The 17,174-nt window shown below is 50.8% G+C and overlaps 1 protein-coding gene across 6 annotated transcripts in view; it reads left to right on the top strand.

The window, feature by feature from the left end:
• The window catches only part of STXBP5L (syntaxin binding protein 5L), a 376,217-nt gene that overhangs the window by 185,921 nt on the left and 173,122 nt on the right, over positions 1–17,174 (top strand). For all 6 annotated transcript variants that reach the window (XM_068270954.1, XM_068270953.1, XM_068270957.1 and 3 more), the window contains exon 6: positions 15,577–15,640. In XM_068270954.1, coding sequence (XP_068127055.1) covers positions 15,577–15,640 — 64 coding nt within the window. The remainder of the gene's footprint in view (positions 1–15,576; positions 15,641–17,174) is intronic.

The following is a 17,174-nucleotide window of genomic DNA, read 5'->3' as shown; positions in this document are numbered from 1 at the left end:
GTCCTCTTCCCTCCCCTATACAGTTCCCTGGTGTCTAGAGGTCCTCTTCCCTCCCCTATACAGTTCCCTGGTGTCTAGAGGTCCTCTTCCCTCCCCTATACAGTTCTCTGGTGTCTAGAGGTCCTCTTCCATCCCCTATACAGTTCCCTGGTGTCTAGAGGTCCTCTTCCCTCCCCTATACAGTTCCCTGGTGTCTAGTGGTCATCTTCACTCCCCTATAAAGTTACCTGGTGTCTAGTGCTTTGCCCTACCTCCCCCAAATGGCTTCCCAGGTGATCTAGGGCTTCACCTCCAGCATAGCTTCCCTGGTGGTCTAGAGCAGTGGTCCTCAAACTAAGGCCCGCGGGCCGAATGTGGCCCCCTGGGGCTTTTTTACCGGCCCCCCACACACAAAATGTATTATAGATGCAGTCAGCTACATCTTTAAATATTGGTGGTCCGCATATAGAATGAAGCCAGAAAGCAGTAATTTGCTGGTTTCCAATCAAATTCCACATCAGGTGACACTGTTGTTCAATTGGACTGCAGGTTGTCACCTCGGTATGCTTCCCTGTCTGGCCCGTAAAGACTTGTACATTATTTTATATATGTTCCGGCCCCCCAGCAGTCTGAAGTATTTTGACCCGGCCCTCGACCCAAAACGTTTGGGGACCCTTGGTCTAGAGTGTGCCAAACACAACGCAAACTGGGGAAACCACTTGGGGGCCAAATGTAATGGCTCTGAGGGCCAGATTTGGCCCGGGGGCCGGAGTTTGCATGTATGTTATAGAGCCAGTGAGGACATCAGCGGTGTCAGACTTAAAGTGTACCAGAGCTGGATTAAATAAAAGTTTGTATACATACCTGGGGCTTTCTCCAGCCCCATACGCACGGATCGCTCCCACGCAATGCCGTCCTCCGCAATTTTTTTCCTATGCCTTCCATTGTAGCAAAAACGCCCTAAAAATGGAACAGGCAGCGCTTTGCTGAGCGGAAAGCAGACGAAATGCGCTAATATGAACTATCCCATAAGGAATCATTAAGGGTGTTTTTTTTTAAATCGACGGCGCTAAAAAATAACGCAAAATGCCCTAGTTGTGAACAAGCCCTTACTGAACGCCATTTGCTGAGTCCAACTGCCAAAGTAGTTTTCAAAACAGTAGAGGGGCTGGCTGTTATCTTTGCATAAATCTTGTACAGAGAGTGCTTTTGTAAAGAATAAAGATAATGCTGAGAATCCCCCATGAGAAGATCAACTAGTCCAAAACCTGTCAGATCTGTCATATTTTTACTGCTTACTGAAAGCTACAGCATAGGAAAGAAGAAATTTACAATGCATTTTATATGTTACACATTTTAGCAATAGTGGTTAGAAGTATGAGATCAGCCTCTGAAAGATCTTGCATACATTTCCTCTGTGTGGCTATAGAAGGATCAGTGGCCTGTTTCCTGCGCCCGGCGTTCTCGCTCAGACCCCGCAGAACGTGGTGCCTGTTTCCTGCATCCGGCGTTCTCGCTCAGACCCCACAGAACGTGCTGCCTGTTTCCTGCACCCGGCGTTCTTGCTCAGACCCCGCAGAACGCGCTGCCTGTTTCCTGCGCCCGGCGTTCTCGCTCAGACCCCGCAGAACGTGCTGCCTGTTTCCTGCGCCCAGCGTTCTCGCTCAGACCCCACAGAACATGCGGCCTGTTTCCTGCACCCGGCGTTCTCGCTCAGACCCCGCAGAATGCGCTGCCTGTTTCCTGCGCCCGGCGTTCTCGCTCAGACCCCACAGAACGTGCTGCCTGTTTCCTGCGCCCGGCGTTCTCGCTCAGACCCCGCAGAACGTCCTGCTTGTTTCCTGCACCCGGCGTTCTCGCTTAGACCCTGCAGAATGCGCTGCCTGTTTCCTGCGCCCGGCGTTCTCGCTCAGACCCCGCAGAACGTGCTGCCTGTTTCCTGCGCCCGGCGTTCTCGCTCAGACCCCACAGAACGTGCTGCCTGTTTCCTGCGCCCGGCGTTCTCGCTCAGACCCCGCAGAACGTCCTGCTTGTTTCCTGCACCCGGCGTTCTCGCTTAGACCCTGCAGAATGCGCTGCCTGTTTCCTGCGCCCGGCGTTCTCGCTCAGACCCCGCAGAACGTCCTGCTTGTTTCCTGCGCCCGGCGTTCTCGCTCAGACCCCGCAGAACGTGCTGCCTGTTTCCTGCGCCCGGCGTTCTCGCTCAGACCCCACAGAACGTGCTGCCTGTTTCCTGCGCCCGGCGTTCTCGCTCAGACCCCGCAGAACGCGCTGCCTGTTTCCTGCACCCGGCGTTCTCGCTCAGACCCCGCAGAATGCGCTGCCTGTTTCCTGCGCCCGGCGTTCTCGCTCAGACCCCACAGAACATGCTGCCTGTTTCCTGCACCCGGCGTTCTCGCTCAGACCCCGCAGAACATGCTGCCTGTTTCCTGCGCCCGGCGTTCTCGCTCAGACCCTTCAGAATTGGCTGCTTGTTTCCTGCACCCGGCGTTCTCGCTCAGACCCCGCAGAATTGGCTGCTTGTTTCCTGCACCCGGTGTTCTCGCTCAGACCCCACAGAACGTGCTGCCTGTTTCCTGCGCCCGGTGTTCTCGCTCAGACCCCGCAGAACGTGCTGCCTGTTTCCTGCGCCCAGCGTTCTCGCTCAGACCCCGTAGAACGTGCTGCCTGTTTCCTGCGCCCAGCGTTCTCGCTCAGACCCCACAGAACGTGCTGCCTGTTTCCTGCATCCGGCGTTCTCGCTCAGACCCCACAGAACGTGCTGCCTGTTTCCTGCACCCGGTGTTCTAGCTCAGACCCTTCAGAATTGGCTGCCTGTTTCCTGCGCCTGGCGTTCTCGCTCAGACCCCACAGAATGTGCTGCCTGTTTCCTGCAACCGGCGTTCTCGCTCAGACCCCACAGAACGTGCTGCCTGTTTCCTGCGCCCGGCGTTCTCGCTCAGACCCCACAGAACATGCTGCCTGTTTCCTGCATCCGGCGTTCTCGCTCAGACCCCACAGAACGTGCTGCCTGTTTCCTGCACCCGGTGTTCTCGCTCAGACCCCACAGAACGTGCTGCCTGTTTCCTGCACCCGGTGTTCTTGCTTAGACCCCACAGAACATGCTGCCTGTTTCCTGCACCCGGCGTTCTCGCTCAGACCCCGCAGAACATGCTGCCTGTTTCCTGCACCCAGCGTTCTCGCTCAGACCCCGCAGAACATGCTGCCTGTTTCCTGCACCCGGCGTTCTCGCTCAGACCCCGCAGAACATGCTGCCTGTTTCCTGCACCCGGTGTTCTCGCTCAGACCCCGCAGAACGTGCTGCCTGTTTCCTGCACCCAGCGTTCTCGCTCAGACCCCGCAGAACGTGCTGCCTGTTTCCTGCACCCGGCGTTCTCGCTCAGACCCCGCAGAACGTGCTGCCTGTTTCCTGCGCCCGGTGTTCTCGCTCAGACCCCGCAGAACGTGCTGCCTGTTTCCTGCGCCCAGCGTTCTCGCTCAGACCCCGTAGAATGTGCTGCCTGTTTCCTGCGCCCAGCGTTCTCGCTCAGACCCCACAGAACGTGCTGCCTGTTTCCTGCATCCGGCGTTCTCGCTCAGACCCCACAGAACGTGCTGCCTGTTTCCTGCACCCGGTGTTCTAGCTCAGACCCTTCAGAATTGGCTGCTTGTTTCCTGCGCCCAGCGTTCTCGCTCAGACCCCACAGAATGTGCTGCCTGTTTCCTGCAACCGGCGTTCTCGCTCAGACCCCACAGAACGTGCTGCCTGTTTCCTGCGCCCGGCGTTCTCGCTCAGACCCCACAGAACATGCTGCCTGTTTCCTGCATCCGGCGTTCTCGCTCAGACCCCACAGAACGTGCTGCCTGTTTCCTGCACCCGGTGTTCTCGCTCAGACCCCACAGAACGTGCTGCCTGTTTCCTGCACCCGGCGTTCTCGCTCAGACCCCACAGAACGTGCTGCCTGTTTCCTGCACCCGGTGTTCTTGCTTAGACCCCACAGAACATGCTGCCTGTTTCCTGCACCCGGCGTTCTCGCTCAGACCCCGCAGAACATGCTGCCTGTTTCCTGCGCCCAGCGTTCTCGCTCAGACCCCGCAGAACATGCTGCCTGTTTCCTGCACCCGGCGTTCTCGCTCAGACCCCGCAGAACATGCTGCCTGTTTCCTGCACCCGGTGTTCTCGCTCAGACCCCACAGAACGTGCTGCCTGTTTCCTGCACCCGGCGTTCTCGCTCAGACCCCACAGAACGTGCTGCCTGTTTCCTGCACCCGGTGTTCTCGCTCAGACCCCACAGAACGTGCTGCCTGTTTCCTGCACCCGGCGTTCTCGCTCAGACCCCACAGAACGTGCTGCCTGTTTCCTGCACCCGGCGTTCTTGCTCAGACCCCACAGAACGTGCTGCCTGTTTCCTGCATCCGGCGTTCTCGCTCAGACCCCACAGAACGTGCTGCCTGTTTCCTGCGCCCGGCGTTCTCGCTCAGACCCCGCAGAACGTGCTGCCTGTTTCCTGCGCCCGGTGTTCTCGCTCAGACCCCGCAGAACGTGCTGCCTGTTTCCTGCGCCCAGCGTTCTCGCTCAGACCCCGTAGAACGTGCTGCCTGTTTCCTGCGCCCGGTGTTCTCGCTCAGACCCCACAGAACGTGCTGCCTGTTTCCTGCATCCGGCGTTCTCGCTCAGACCCCGCAGAACGTGCTGCCTGTTTCCTGCGCCCGGTGTTCTTGCTTAGACCCCACAGAACATGCTGCCTGTTTCCTGCGCCCGGCGTTCTCGCTCAGACCCCACAGAACGTGCTGCCTGTTTCCTGCGCCCAGCGTTGTCGCTCAGACCCCACAGAACGTGCTGCCTGTTTCCTGCACCCGGCGTTTTCGCTCAGACCCCGCAGAACATGCTGCCTGTTTCCTGCGCCCGGTGTTCTTGCTTAGACCCCACAGAACATGCTGCCTGTATCCTGCGCCCGGCGTTCTCGCTCAGACCCCGCAGAACGTGCTGCCTGTTTCCTGCACCCGGTGTTCTCGCTCAGACCCCGCAGAACGTGCTGCCTGTTTCCTGCGCCCGGCGTTCTCGCTCAGACCCCGCAGAACGTGCTGCCTGTTTCCTGCACCCGGCGTTCTCGCTCAGACCCCACAGAACGTGCTGCCTGTTTCCTGCATCCGGCGTTCTCGCTCAGACCCCACAGAACGTGCTGCCTGTTTCCTGCACCCGGTGTTCTCGCTCAGACCCCACAGAACGTGCTGCCTGTTTCCTGCACCCGGCGTTCTCGCTCAGACCCCACAGAACGTGCTGCCTGTTTCCTGCACCCGGTGTTCTTGCTTAGACCCCACAGAACATGCTGCCTGTTTCCTGCACCCGGCGTTCTCGCTCAGACCCCGCAGAACATGCTGCCTGTTTCTTGCGCCCAGCGTTCTCGCTCAGACCCCGCAGAACATGCTGCCTGTTTCCTGCACCCGGCGTTCTCGCTCAGACCCCACAGAACATGCTGCCTGTTTCCTGCACCCGGCGTTCTTGCTCAGACCCCACAGAACATGCTGCCTGTTTCCTGCACCCGGCGTTCTCGCTCAGACCCCACAGAACATGCTGCCTGTTTCCTGCACCCGGCGTTCTCGCTCAGACCCCGCAGAACATGCTGCCTGTTTCCTGCACCCGGCGTTCTCGCTCAGACCCCGCAGAACATGCTGCCTGTTTCTTGCGCCCAGCGTTCTCGCTCAGACCCCGCAGAACATGCTGCCTGTTTCCTGCACCCGGCGTTCTCGCTCAGACCCCGCAGAACATGCTGCCTGTTTCCTGCACCCGGCGTTCTTGCTCAGACCCCACAGAACGTGCTGCCTGTTTCCTGCATCCGGCGTTCTCGCTCAGACCCCACAGAACGTGCTGCCTGTTTCCTGCGCCCAGCGTTCTCGCTCAGACCCCGCAGAACGTGCTGCCTGTTTCCTGCGCCCGGTGTTCTCGCTCAGACCCCGCAGAACGTGCTGCCTGTTTCCTGCGCCCAGCGTTCTCGCTCAGACCCCGCAGAACGTGCTGCCTGTTTCCTGCGCCCGGTGTTCTCGCTCAGACCCCGCAGAACGTGCTGCCTGTTTCCTGCACCCGGCGTTTTCGCTCAGACCCCGCAGAACATGCTGCCTGTTTCCTGCGCCCGGTGTTCTCGCTCAGACCCCGCAGAACGTGCTGCCTGTTTCCTGCACCCGGCGTTCTCGCTCAGACCCCGCAGAACGTGCTGCCTGTTTCCTGCACCCGGCGTTCTCGCTCAGACCCCGCAGAACGTGCTGCCTGTTTCCTGCGCCCGGCGTTCTCGCTCAGACCCCGCAGAACATGCTGCCTGTTTCCTGCGCCCGGCGTTCTCGCTCAGACCCTGCAGAACGTGCTGCCTGCTTCCTGCATCCGGCGTTCTCGCTCAGACCCCGCAGAACGTGCTGCCTGTTTCCTGCGCCCGGCGTTCTCGCTCAGACCCCGCAGAACGTGCTGTCTGTTTCCTGCACCTGGCGTTTTTGCTCAGACCCCGCAGAACGTGCTGCTTGTTTCCTGCGCCCGGCGTTCTTGCTCAGACCCCGCAGAACGTGCTGCCTGTTTCCTGCACCCGGCACTCTCGCTCTGCAGAATGTGGAGGAGCTGCAGTGAGTCTATAATGTTCTTGGCTGTATTATGGGGTATGATCAGCCCCCCATTACAAGCTGTGTAAACTGTGCCGGTGAAATGTCGCAGCCTTGCCGGGCCGGTTTTATGTTGTGGCATTTAGGAAATGAATACAAATCTAGCAGGTTGGCAATTATTAAAGTGATACATTTTCCTTTCTCAGACAGAGGAGACATAAATCACCAACTTCAGCCATGACCTTTCCCCATCTGCAGCTGATTCCCGGCTCCCTGCAGCACCTCACCCTCCACATTCTGCCCTATAGGATGCCTGTACCCTCCTGAGAACACCTCCCCCTCACATCCTGCCCTATAGGATGTCTGTACCTTCCTGAGAACACCTCCCCCTCACATCCTGCCCTATAGGATGCCTGTACCCTCTTGAGAACGCCTCCCCCTCCACATCCTGCCCTATAGGATGCCTGTACCCTCCTGAGAACGCCTCCCCCTCACATCCTGCCCTATAGGATGCCTGTACCCTCCTGAGAACACCTCCCCCTCACATCCTGCCCTATAGGATGCCTGTACCCTCTTGAGAACGCCTCCCCCCCCACATCCTGCCCTATAGGATGCCTGTACCCTCCTGAGAACGCCTCCCCCTCCCCATCCTGCCCTATAGGATGCCTGTACCCTTGAGAACTTCTCCCCCTCCACATCCTGCCCTATAGAATGCCTGTACCCTCCTGAGAACACCTCCCCCTCCACATCCTGCCCTATAGGATGCATGTACCCCCCTGAGAACGCCTCCCCCTCACATCCTGCCCTAAAGGATGCCTTTACCCTCCTGAGAACGCCTCCCCCTCCCCATCCTGCCCTATAGGATACCTATACCCTCCTGAGAACGCCTACCCCTCCCCATCCTGCCCTATAGGATGCCTGTACCTTCCTGAGAACGCCTCCCCCTCCCCATTCTGCCCTATAGGATGCCTGTACCCTCCTGAGAACGCCTCCCCCTCCCCATCCTTCCCTATAGGATGCCTGTACCCTCCTGAGAACACCTCCCCCTCCACATCCTGCCCTATAGGATGTCTATACCCTCCTGAGAACGCCTCCCCCTCCCCATCCTGCCCTATAGGATGCCTGTACCCTCCTGAGAACGCCTCCTCCTCCACATCCTGCTCTATAGGATGCCTGTACCCTCCTGAGAACACCTCCCCCTCCACATCTTGCCGGTGGTGTAGTGGTTAGTGCTGCTCGGTTCACCACTGTACTGTCAGGTTAGGAGTTGTTATTTTGCAAAGCATGATGGGAGATGAGTTGGGTCGGTCCTTCTGAGCTTGAGCTTAGTAACTTCACTCGGAGGCCAGGTGTGTGCAGTGATGGAATATTGCTCCACTTCCTCCTCTCCCCATTCCTTGTGGATTTGGAAGGGGAGGGATTATGCAAACAAGAGATGGATGAGGGTAGAGTAAGATTGTGACGTCCCACACACACCCCAGCGTGAAGCAGATGCAGAGCTCACCTGAAGGCTGCACACAGAGTCCCTTCTCCTAGATGGCATCTTATTGATAGAATTTACCACTGGTGTAGAGAGAATAGGCTGGTCCTAAACACAACCAAAACCGTAAAAATGTTCATTAACTTCAGAAAGCATTCCACTAACCCACCTCCGATCTGTATCAACGGCACTGAAGATGAAAGAGTCAATGCAGCCCCTGTGTGCGATCCCAACACTATCGCAACCCAGAAGAAAGCCCAGCAAAGAGTATTATTCCTTCCCCAACTAAAGAAGTTGGTATGGCCCAGGAACTTCTAAGGTCCTTCTACTATGCCGCTATTGAGTCCTCTGCTCCTCCATCCTGGTCTGGTACATTGGCTCCTCAGCCAGTGACAGACACAAACCACAGAGGGTCATCAGATCAGTGGAGAGGGTAATCAGGAAACCCGTTCCCCCATCAGACACCATAACACCAGACTGCGCTTGAGAGCAATGAGAATTGCCAACGACCCCTTGCACCTAGGCTATCTTTTCTTTAGTCGACTCCTATCAGTCCGTAGGTTCTGGGCCTTCTCTACCAGGACCTCAAGGCATAGGAACACTTTTTCCCCCTCTGCAGTAAAACTCTTGAACTCTCTCCATGACACCATCCCCCCCGCGCTGTTGCTACTGATTAATGTTGTCATTATTATTATTATTATCTGACAATCTGCGTTCTTCCTACTTCCTACTGTGCGCTACTATTGCCAAAATCAGTTCCGGGCACAGCCCAGTCGTGCTTGGCGAATAAAGTCTGATTCTGATATGGCAAATAAAAGGTTTTAGCTGGAGCTCTGCTTTAGCAGGTTGGCATTGTTATTGAGCCGCCGGTGATGGTGCTTGCTTGGCAGCGCTGACCTCACCACACGGTATTTGACCCGCGCCCCGCTCTGCAGTCAGCCACATCCTCGGAGGAAATGCAGCAATAACCGGGCGATCCTTATCCCGGTCTCCAGCGCAGCAGCCTGATTGTATCACAGAGAGGGGGAAGTATTGCAGATAATTACTCTCTGCTGCAGACGTATCATTACCCGGCCTCTATTGACCGGCTCACACCGACATCCCTGCCAATCACCAGATAGAGACGCACTTCCCGGGAATCCAGTCACGGCTGTCCGATCACCGGAACCATCGACTTACATCTGGTCAGGAGAGGATTTACCTTCTCCTGATGTCAATATTGCCTGAGCAGTGCTGAGAACATATTCATGTATACGGAGCAGCTGAGTGCCCCTAAGAGTAGCAATCCCTTTAAAGAACCTCCACCTAAGGAAGGTTTGCCAGCTGTGTGGGCGTGCAGCAAGTATTGGGGGGCTGCTCCTGGGATCTGAGGGGGACACTCCTCCAGCTTAGGAGTCACCCCTGGAACAACTGTGGCCTTCATGTCAATCACGTCAAATCCAGCGCAGAAGATTTGGGCGCAGCCGGCGCCACCATAAACCATAATAGGAATTACGCCTATAGCGGCGCTCAGTGAGTAACTTTAGCGCCGTGAGAAGACAGAGCTGAAGTTAATTTTCAAACACTGTAATACGGCCACCAGCAATAGCTGGAAGCCAATTAAATTCCACCATCCATGTGGACCTGGAGGGGGAATAGTAATTAATGGTTAAGGGCGCTGCCTCTGACACAGGAGACCAGGGTTCGAATCTCAGCTCTGCCTGTTCAGTAAGCCAGCACTAATTCAGTAGGAGACCTTTGGCAAGTCTCCCTTACACTGCTACTGCAAATAGAGCGCGCCCTAGTGGCTGCTGCTCTGCTCTGGCGCTTTGAGTCCGCAAGGAGAAAAGCGCAATATAAATGTTATTTGTCTTGTCTTGTCTTGACTTGTGCAGGAGCAGGGTGAGCCGTATATCGGCTGTATCCTGCGCCCAAGTCTCCCGGCGGACATCGGCTCACTGATCCAGGTAACAAGGAATTACAGTGTGGACACTGGGGTAGCATCTGGGCTACAGAAATACGGCTGCATGGTAGTAAAACGTCAGTGAGCCAATGTCCTGATTTGCTCTTAGCATACACTAAGCACCCTTGTGTGTTTTACCATATATATCAGTGGGAACATTAGAGGAAACACTTACCATGCTCTCCGTTTCATCCTCACTGCTAAAAGTGTCTGTTATCAGCTGTGATAAGAATCCCGGACTGAGCATTCAGTCTGGCTTTGCAGGGAATAATTATAGCTGAGTCATTACAGCAGAGCCACAAGGGGGCAGGCTTGGGCTTGAAAAGACACCAGAGAAGACAGACTCAGCTATAATCATTCAGTAGCAAAGCCAGACTGAATGCTCAGTTGGGGATTCTTATCAGAGGTGATAACAGTCAGATTAAACAGAGAACAATGAAACAAAGAGCAGATTAGGTGTTTACTGTCATGTTCCCACTGATTTATAAGGTAAAATACAAGAGGGTGCTTCATCTCTGGTTCACTTTAGCCCAATCTACACGATACGATTCTTTATACGATTCTTCTATTTACGATCCGATTAAATCCAACATGTCCGATCGGGATTCGATTCAATTCGATTTGCCATTGTTCGAATAGTTGGATTTAATCGGATCGTAAATAGAATCGTAATCGAATCGTATAAAGAATTGTATCGTGTAGATTGGGCTTTTAAGGTACCCACTAATACAATCTTTCTTTGTACAATCTTACCACTTCTATGTAAGATCAGATACTACCTAAACTATCCATTTAAAGTATATTCCCTCAGTTTACTCGTCTACTACATACTGTAGATTTGGTAAGATTGGCCCAAAAAGTTTGTATAATGAGTGTGCACCTTTTTAGAGCTGACTCATGGTAGCACCGCTCCTGATGCTGTATGCATGTCCAGGGCTTGTGGTTATATCTGCTGGAGGGGCGAATAGCTTCACTTTACTAATGAAAAACTGAAATGTGACAGGTGATTGATTTGCTTTCTAAGTGGACTCCGGCCATGAAATAGGCTACAGTTAATTGATTCTGTAGCTAGAATAGAAGATTACGCAGCTCCGCGATTGCTGTTTATTTTGCCCGCTGGATGACATGTTGGGGGTTTTGGTGATTAAATGTCTCAGGGTGTTTTTTTTTTCATTCTTTAATTTCATACATAAAATATATTACAATTATGTGAATCAAAATGGGCTCCAAAGACTCCTCCCCTCCGCCCCCCCATCTCTGCAATAGATCATGTAGGGCCTGAGCCCACTGCTGTATTTTTAAAAACACATGCATTTTCAAGTGTTTCTGAAAAGCGGTTGATGCGTTTTAACACACTTAAACGCATAAAAACACATTAAAATGCCTGGAAACGCATTTGAAAACCGCATTTGTTTTTATGCGTTTTTTTAAAAACTAAAGGGTCGCTCCGCCAAGGAATGATGTTTAATGTGAACCTTCACCTTTTTTAAAACAAAATTGCATTGACACGTATGTGATATTTGTGTAGAAATAACTCAACTGACCGAGGACAGCCAATACCCCCGAGGTGGAGCTATGGCTGATACCAGCACCCCTAGATATTATAGAGCCATTCTGATAAAAGAGAGAGCGCCGGTCCCGGGCTTGGGAAGAAGCCCAGTTTAACCTTTTCCAGTCCATGGACAATTGATGCTCCCTTCTCTCACATTTTTTTCGGTGTGGGGGTGGAGAAATGATCCAGCAAGTGCTGCAGCGGCAGGGATCTCTACCTCCTCACACTAGAGAGTGGAGGCCACCCGGCATCAGCGGGCGGGACCAGCACCAGCTTGAGTGCAGTAGCTCCGCCCCTATCATACATGCGTCTGCGTAATTATGTGGCATAGGGTGGTGCTGGAGGAGTTCAAGTCCAACACGTTGATCCACATAGGGTGACGTCATCCGGACAGGATTCGGCGACGGCGTCCCTACTGTCGCACCCAAATGCCCCCACATAATATTTAAATTAAAGAGACTCCGTAACAAAAATTGCATCCTGTTTTTTTATCATCCTACAAGTTCCAAAAGCTATTCTAATGTGTTTTGGCTTACTGCAGCACTTTCTACTATAACAGTCTCTGTAATAAATCAATGTATCTTTCCCCTGTCAGACTTGTCGGCCTGTGTCTGGAAGGCTGCCAAGTTCTTCAGTGTTGTGGTTCTGTGATGAATCTGCCCCCTCCAGGCCCCTCTCTGCACACTGCCTGTGTGTTATTTAGATTATGGCAAATTCTCTCTTCTCTCTTATCTTTTACAAGCTGGATAAATCGTCCTCTGAGCTGGCTGGGCTTTCACATACTGAGGATTACAGACAAGGGCAAAGCTGTTTGCAAGAAGAAAAGAGCAGCCTGAAACTTCAGTGCATGAGAGCAGAAGGGGGAAAGAAACACACAATGATCTCTTGAGATACAAAAGGAAGGGTGTATACAGCCTGCTTGTGTATGGATGTATTTTCTATGTGTGGACATACTGTACATCAACCTACTTCCTGTTTTGGTGGCCATTTTGTTTGTTTATAAACAAACTTTTTAAAACAGTTTTTAACCACTTTTAATGCGGCGGGGAGCGGCGAAATTGTGACAGAGGGTAATAGGAGATGTCCCCTAACGCACTGGTATGTTTACTTTGGTGCGATTTTAACAATACAGATTCTCTTTAAGGAGCTGCTGACGAGTTTTATCCGGCAACAGCGCCCCCTAGCAGCAGTCATTTTCCCTATGTCAGGCCTATACTGGAAGAGCCCAATTTTGGACATAGTCCGGCATAGTATTGGAAAGGGTTACACTTCTTGTTAGGTACAGACTAACCAGCAAGCTCATGGTGACCCAGAAATCATTGGAGTGTGTGAGGGGCTACAATGGTCCTAAAAGCCCCCTTACTAAAATGTTATGGAAAACAAAAGTTTGCTTTCTTAAAACAGAAAGAATTTGCGATAATTCAGGTTGGAGTGAGCTTGAGATGTCTCCCACAATGCATCACTGCTGAATATATGCAAATTAACCATTGTTACCCTTAGAAGCTAAACACACCTCCAGAACCGCTGGAATGCAATGATGTGTTCTGTTTCAGCGGTTCCAGCGGATCTGGAGGTGTGTTTAGCTTCTAAGGACAACAATGGTTAATTTGTATATATTCAGCAGTGATGCACTGGGAGACATTTTAAGCTCACTCCAACCTGAGTTATCGCAAATTCTTTCTGTTTTAAGAAAGCAAACACTTGTTTTCCATTCCACTTCTTTTTAGTTTTGGAAATCCATAGCTGGCTGGAAAGTGAAGTGGAAATATAACTTTTATGGTGTTAAATTACAAAAAAAGACTATTATTTGTTTACTGAATTTTTTTTAAAACAAGTCAGAAGAATCAGAATTATTCACTTCATTCCCTAAGTATAGCGATTGTCGTACCTGGAATTAATTGTGAGTCACATGGCATTGGTGGTTTTAGAAGGACAGACATGGCCAGGACATTGAAGTGGTCTGACAAAACATTCAATAAAAATGTGTTTTGCTACTTTTTATTACTCATACAGTCCTATTTGCTTTTGCGCACAAGTAATATTGTCTGTTTACAAATTACAAGTTCCCAAAGTACAGTTTATCTGCTCTGAAAGCTGCCATTGCATTTTATTCAAGCTGCTTTTTAGAATATAATAAAATCTTCTAGTTAGCTCTTCTGAACTGTGTGTATGCTGAAAGCAGAGAGAGCTTCACAGAGAGCTCCTTTTCAGTCGGTACACACAATGGGCTTGATTTACAAAGCCACGATATGCTTAGCGCGCGGGGTAGCGCACATACAGGTTTGTGCGCATAATAGTAAAGGTTTGCGCACATTAACTTCCCCATTCACATGCTAAAATATGGATTAGCTCGTGAACGGGGAAAGTTAATGCGCGCAAACTTTTTACTTCTATGCACGCAAACCTGTACGCACGCTAAGCATATCACCGCGGTGATATCATTTATCACGGCTTTGTGAATCAAGCCCAATGCATCAACTGAGGAGTGTAAACAAAAGATACTGTTATCTCCACTTCGTGTTGGATCCTAAGCTGAAGGGCATTTCATGGCAGGACAAAATGCTGTGTTTAACAGTTTGAATGATGTTCTGTTACAATTTTTCGTTGTGATAGTAGGTTTAAATCTGTAAGGAGTATTTTAGAGCGAAGAAGAAATGCTGAATTTCAGACCACTTTAAAGCCTAGAGCCTGGTACACGGGCTACAGGGTCCTTGGCCGAGGTGGCCATTCGGGGCCGTCGTCTCTGGTAATATTCTATTGTGTGTACAGCCTCCCCAATGCCTTGGTAAGATAATCTCATCCTAGAGCCGTCCAATACTGTGATCTTAACCCCTCCCCTCTGTAGCGCAACATCGTCCCTCCGCCCCTCCCCACAGCCACAGGATGTATCGCTAACCTCCTCACTAGCAACGTGTCTGTAGAGAACTCAACCCCAAACTGTCTTCAGTGGGACGAACTCCCGATCACTGCAGGTGACAGTAACTGCGTTGTGTGTACAGCATTACTGAGGGCCACGTACATCACTGAAATCAATCATATACATTTACTGACACATACATTTCACATTCTCTGCTCTGAAACATTGATTTTGTGTATGAATTAATCCTAGCTCACAACCGTCCCTTATTCCAGAGGGACAGGTGCTCTTTCTTCTTCAATTAACAGAGAGACATAGTTTGGTTGAAAAAAGACATCCGTCCAGCAAGTTCATCCAGAAGGAAGAATTGTCCCTCTTGCAGAATGTGTGCACTTATCTAATAAACATTTACTCCCATCCTTTAAACTGATACGTTTCTTATTTTCAAATGTTATTATAGAGAGAAAACTAGTGATGATACAAAGAACCAGTGTGGTTTGAATTACACAACTACATCTCTTGCTTATTCATTTTTTTTTTGTGACATGAGTGACTAGGGGTGTTTTAGGGGTGTGACAAGGGGTGTGGCTAGGGGGCGGTGGGGGGGGATTTAAAGGAGACCCTCTTTCTCATCTCCAAAAGATAAGAGGTATGAAACGATAATGTAAGAGTGAACAGAGGCGCCAGCAGGATAAAAGGTTCTAAAAGGCTTATAATCCCTCAGGAGGTGGTGGTGGTCTCTCCTTCCCGAAGCAGACAAGATACCGTCAGTTTTATGTCAACAGGTTTATTAATATACTCCAAAACAAACAGTGCAACGCGTTTCACGGGTATGTTCCCGCTTCCTCAGGCAATAAACAGATAGGAGTACACAGTATAGTCTCAAGGTCATGGATAGTGCCTCTGCCTCTGAAACAATGGCCATCTGTAAAGATCCTGATCAGAACTTACAGAGGTAGGAAATGTTTGTGGCCGGTTGACCCGCAGTAGTGCAGTGTTGGAAGATGGAGGTATTGGGGTCACAGTTCAGGAGTTGGAGTAATTTTTGGGTACCTGGAGTCAGAGTCAGTGGTTTCAATAAACTGAGGAGTTGGATGATTTTTGTACTGACTCCCCAGCCCTGATTGGCAATAGCCGGTACAGAGATGTGAGGTTAGGAGAATGTATAAGTCACATGTCACAGATCATGCTTTTTCTCCTAGATCTACCAAGACGCACCCCGGTCCAGTCGTACATTTAAGCGACACTCCGAGAGATGAAGGAAAGGTAAAATATTCTTATTATTACTCTCATTTTTCACAGTAATGTGTTGGTGGTATTAATGCCACAGCACAGCCGTGTCTTGTACCAGCTACAGCCGGGGGGGCGCGTCACAACTGTCACTTCCAATCTCTGAATAGAGAAGGTCACCCAGGACACTGATTGCTACAAATGTACTCGCTGCTGCCGCTAGACTGTAAGGGAGTTATATTTATAATATGTACGTGTGACCTGATTCATGAAATCCTCAGATTAGGTGCCAGATTGTAATTATACATTTATATGGGATGGCTCACTACAAACGGGAGATAGATAGATAGATTAGATAGATAGATAGATAGATAGATAGATAGATAGATAGTGATATATGTGATATGGATGGATAGATAGATAGATAGATAGATAGATAGATAGATAGATAGAGAGAGAGAGAGAGAGATAGATAGATAGATAGATAGATAGATAGATAGATAGATTAGATAGATAGATAGATAGATAGATAGATAGATAGATAGATAGATAGATAGATAGATAGATAGATAGATAGATAGATATGGTAGGTAGATGGGTGATAGATAGATAGATAGATAGATAGATAGATAGATAGATAGATAGATAGATAGATAGTTAAAAGATAGATGGATGCATAGATACAGTGTTTCTCCGAAAATAAGAACGTCTTATATTAATTTTTGCTCAAAAAGATATGCTAGGCCTTATTTTCAGGGGAAGTCTTATATTTCTATGAACACCATGAAGATTGAAGAGCAGGTAGAATCTAATGCCTACTGTATAAGCTTCCAACCTGAATTATCGCAAATACTTTCTGTTTTAAGAAAGCAAACTTTTGTTTTACACTGCATAAGCTTCCAAACTTACACACCAGTGAATTGCACAGGAATGTACGGTACTGATCAGGCATTTTCCCTGTCATCCCTGCTCAGCTGATTACCTTGCTCTGTGCTTGGATGACAGGACTGGTGCCCGATCAGCTCTGCACCGCTGTGTCCCCACTTGCTCGTCTCTTCCTCTTCTGGATTGCATGGTAGGGTGTGTGTGGCTGCAATGCAGTGAGGAAATCAGGCATCGGTAGCGTGAGCCCAGCAGAGTCCCCGCTCCACATCACAGACACAAGATTCTGTCACATGCAGCGCGGTCAGCTTCTCCGAACACCTACCATATGTGCAGCCCCAACATCTTCTTGAAGCCCAGCAAAATGCCGCCTATGGTTAACAGAGGAAGAGAATAAAGAACATCTATTGATGCCTCCTGTATAAGCTCCTATACAGGTTTACCTTCCTCCTCCTTTAACTGCCAATAGGGCTTATTTTCAGGGTAGTGCTTATTTTCAGGGAAACAGGGTAGATAGATAGATAGATAGATAGATAGGATAGAGTTATACCCGCAGACAGAGAAGCCCCCGTCTGGCAGAATGAGATGCAGTGCAGGAAGGCCCAGACACCAGTGTTCTGCTGACTTTGCCTAAGCTCTTCCTCTCCTCCGGAACATGACCCGGGCAGTATTTCCGGTTGTGTCTGGC

This window comes from Hyperolius riggenbachi, chromosome 2 (genome assembly GCF_040937935.1).
Source record: "Hyperolius riggenbachi isolate aHypRig1 chromosome 2, aHypRig1.pri, whole genome shotgun sequence".
NCBI classification, from domain to species: Eukaryota; Metazoa; Chordata; class Amphibia; order Anura; family Hyperoliidae; genus Hyperolius; species Hyperolius riggenbachi.
Note: the sequence above shows the minus strand (reverse complement) of the source record. Positions and strands in the feature narration are given on the sequence as shown.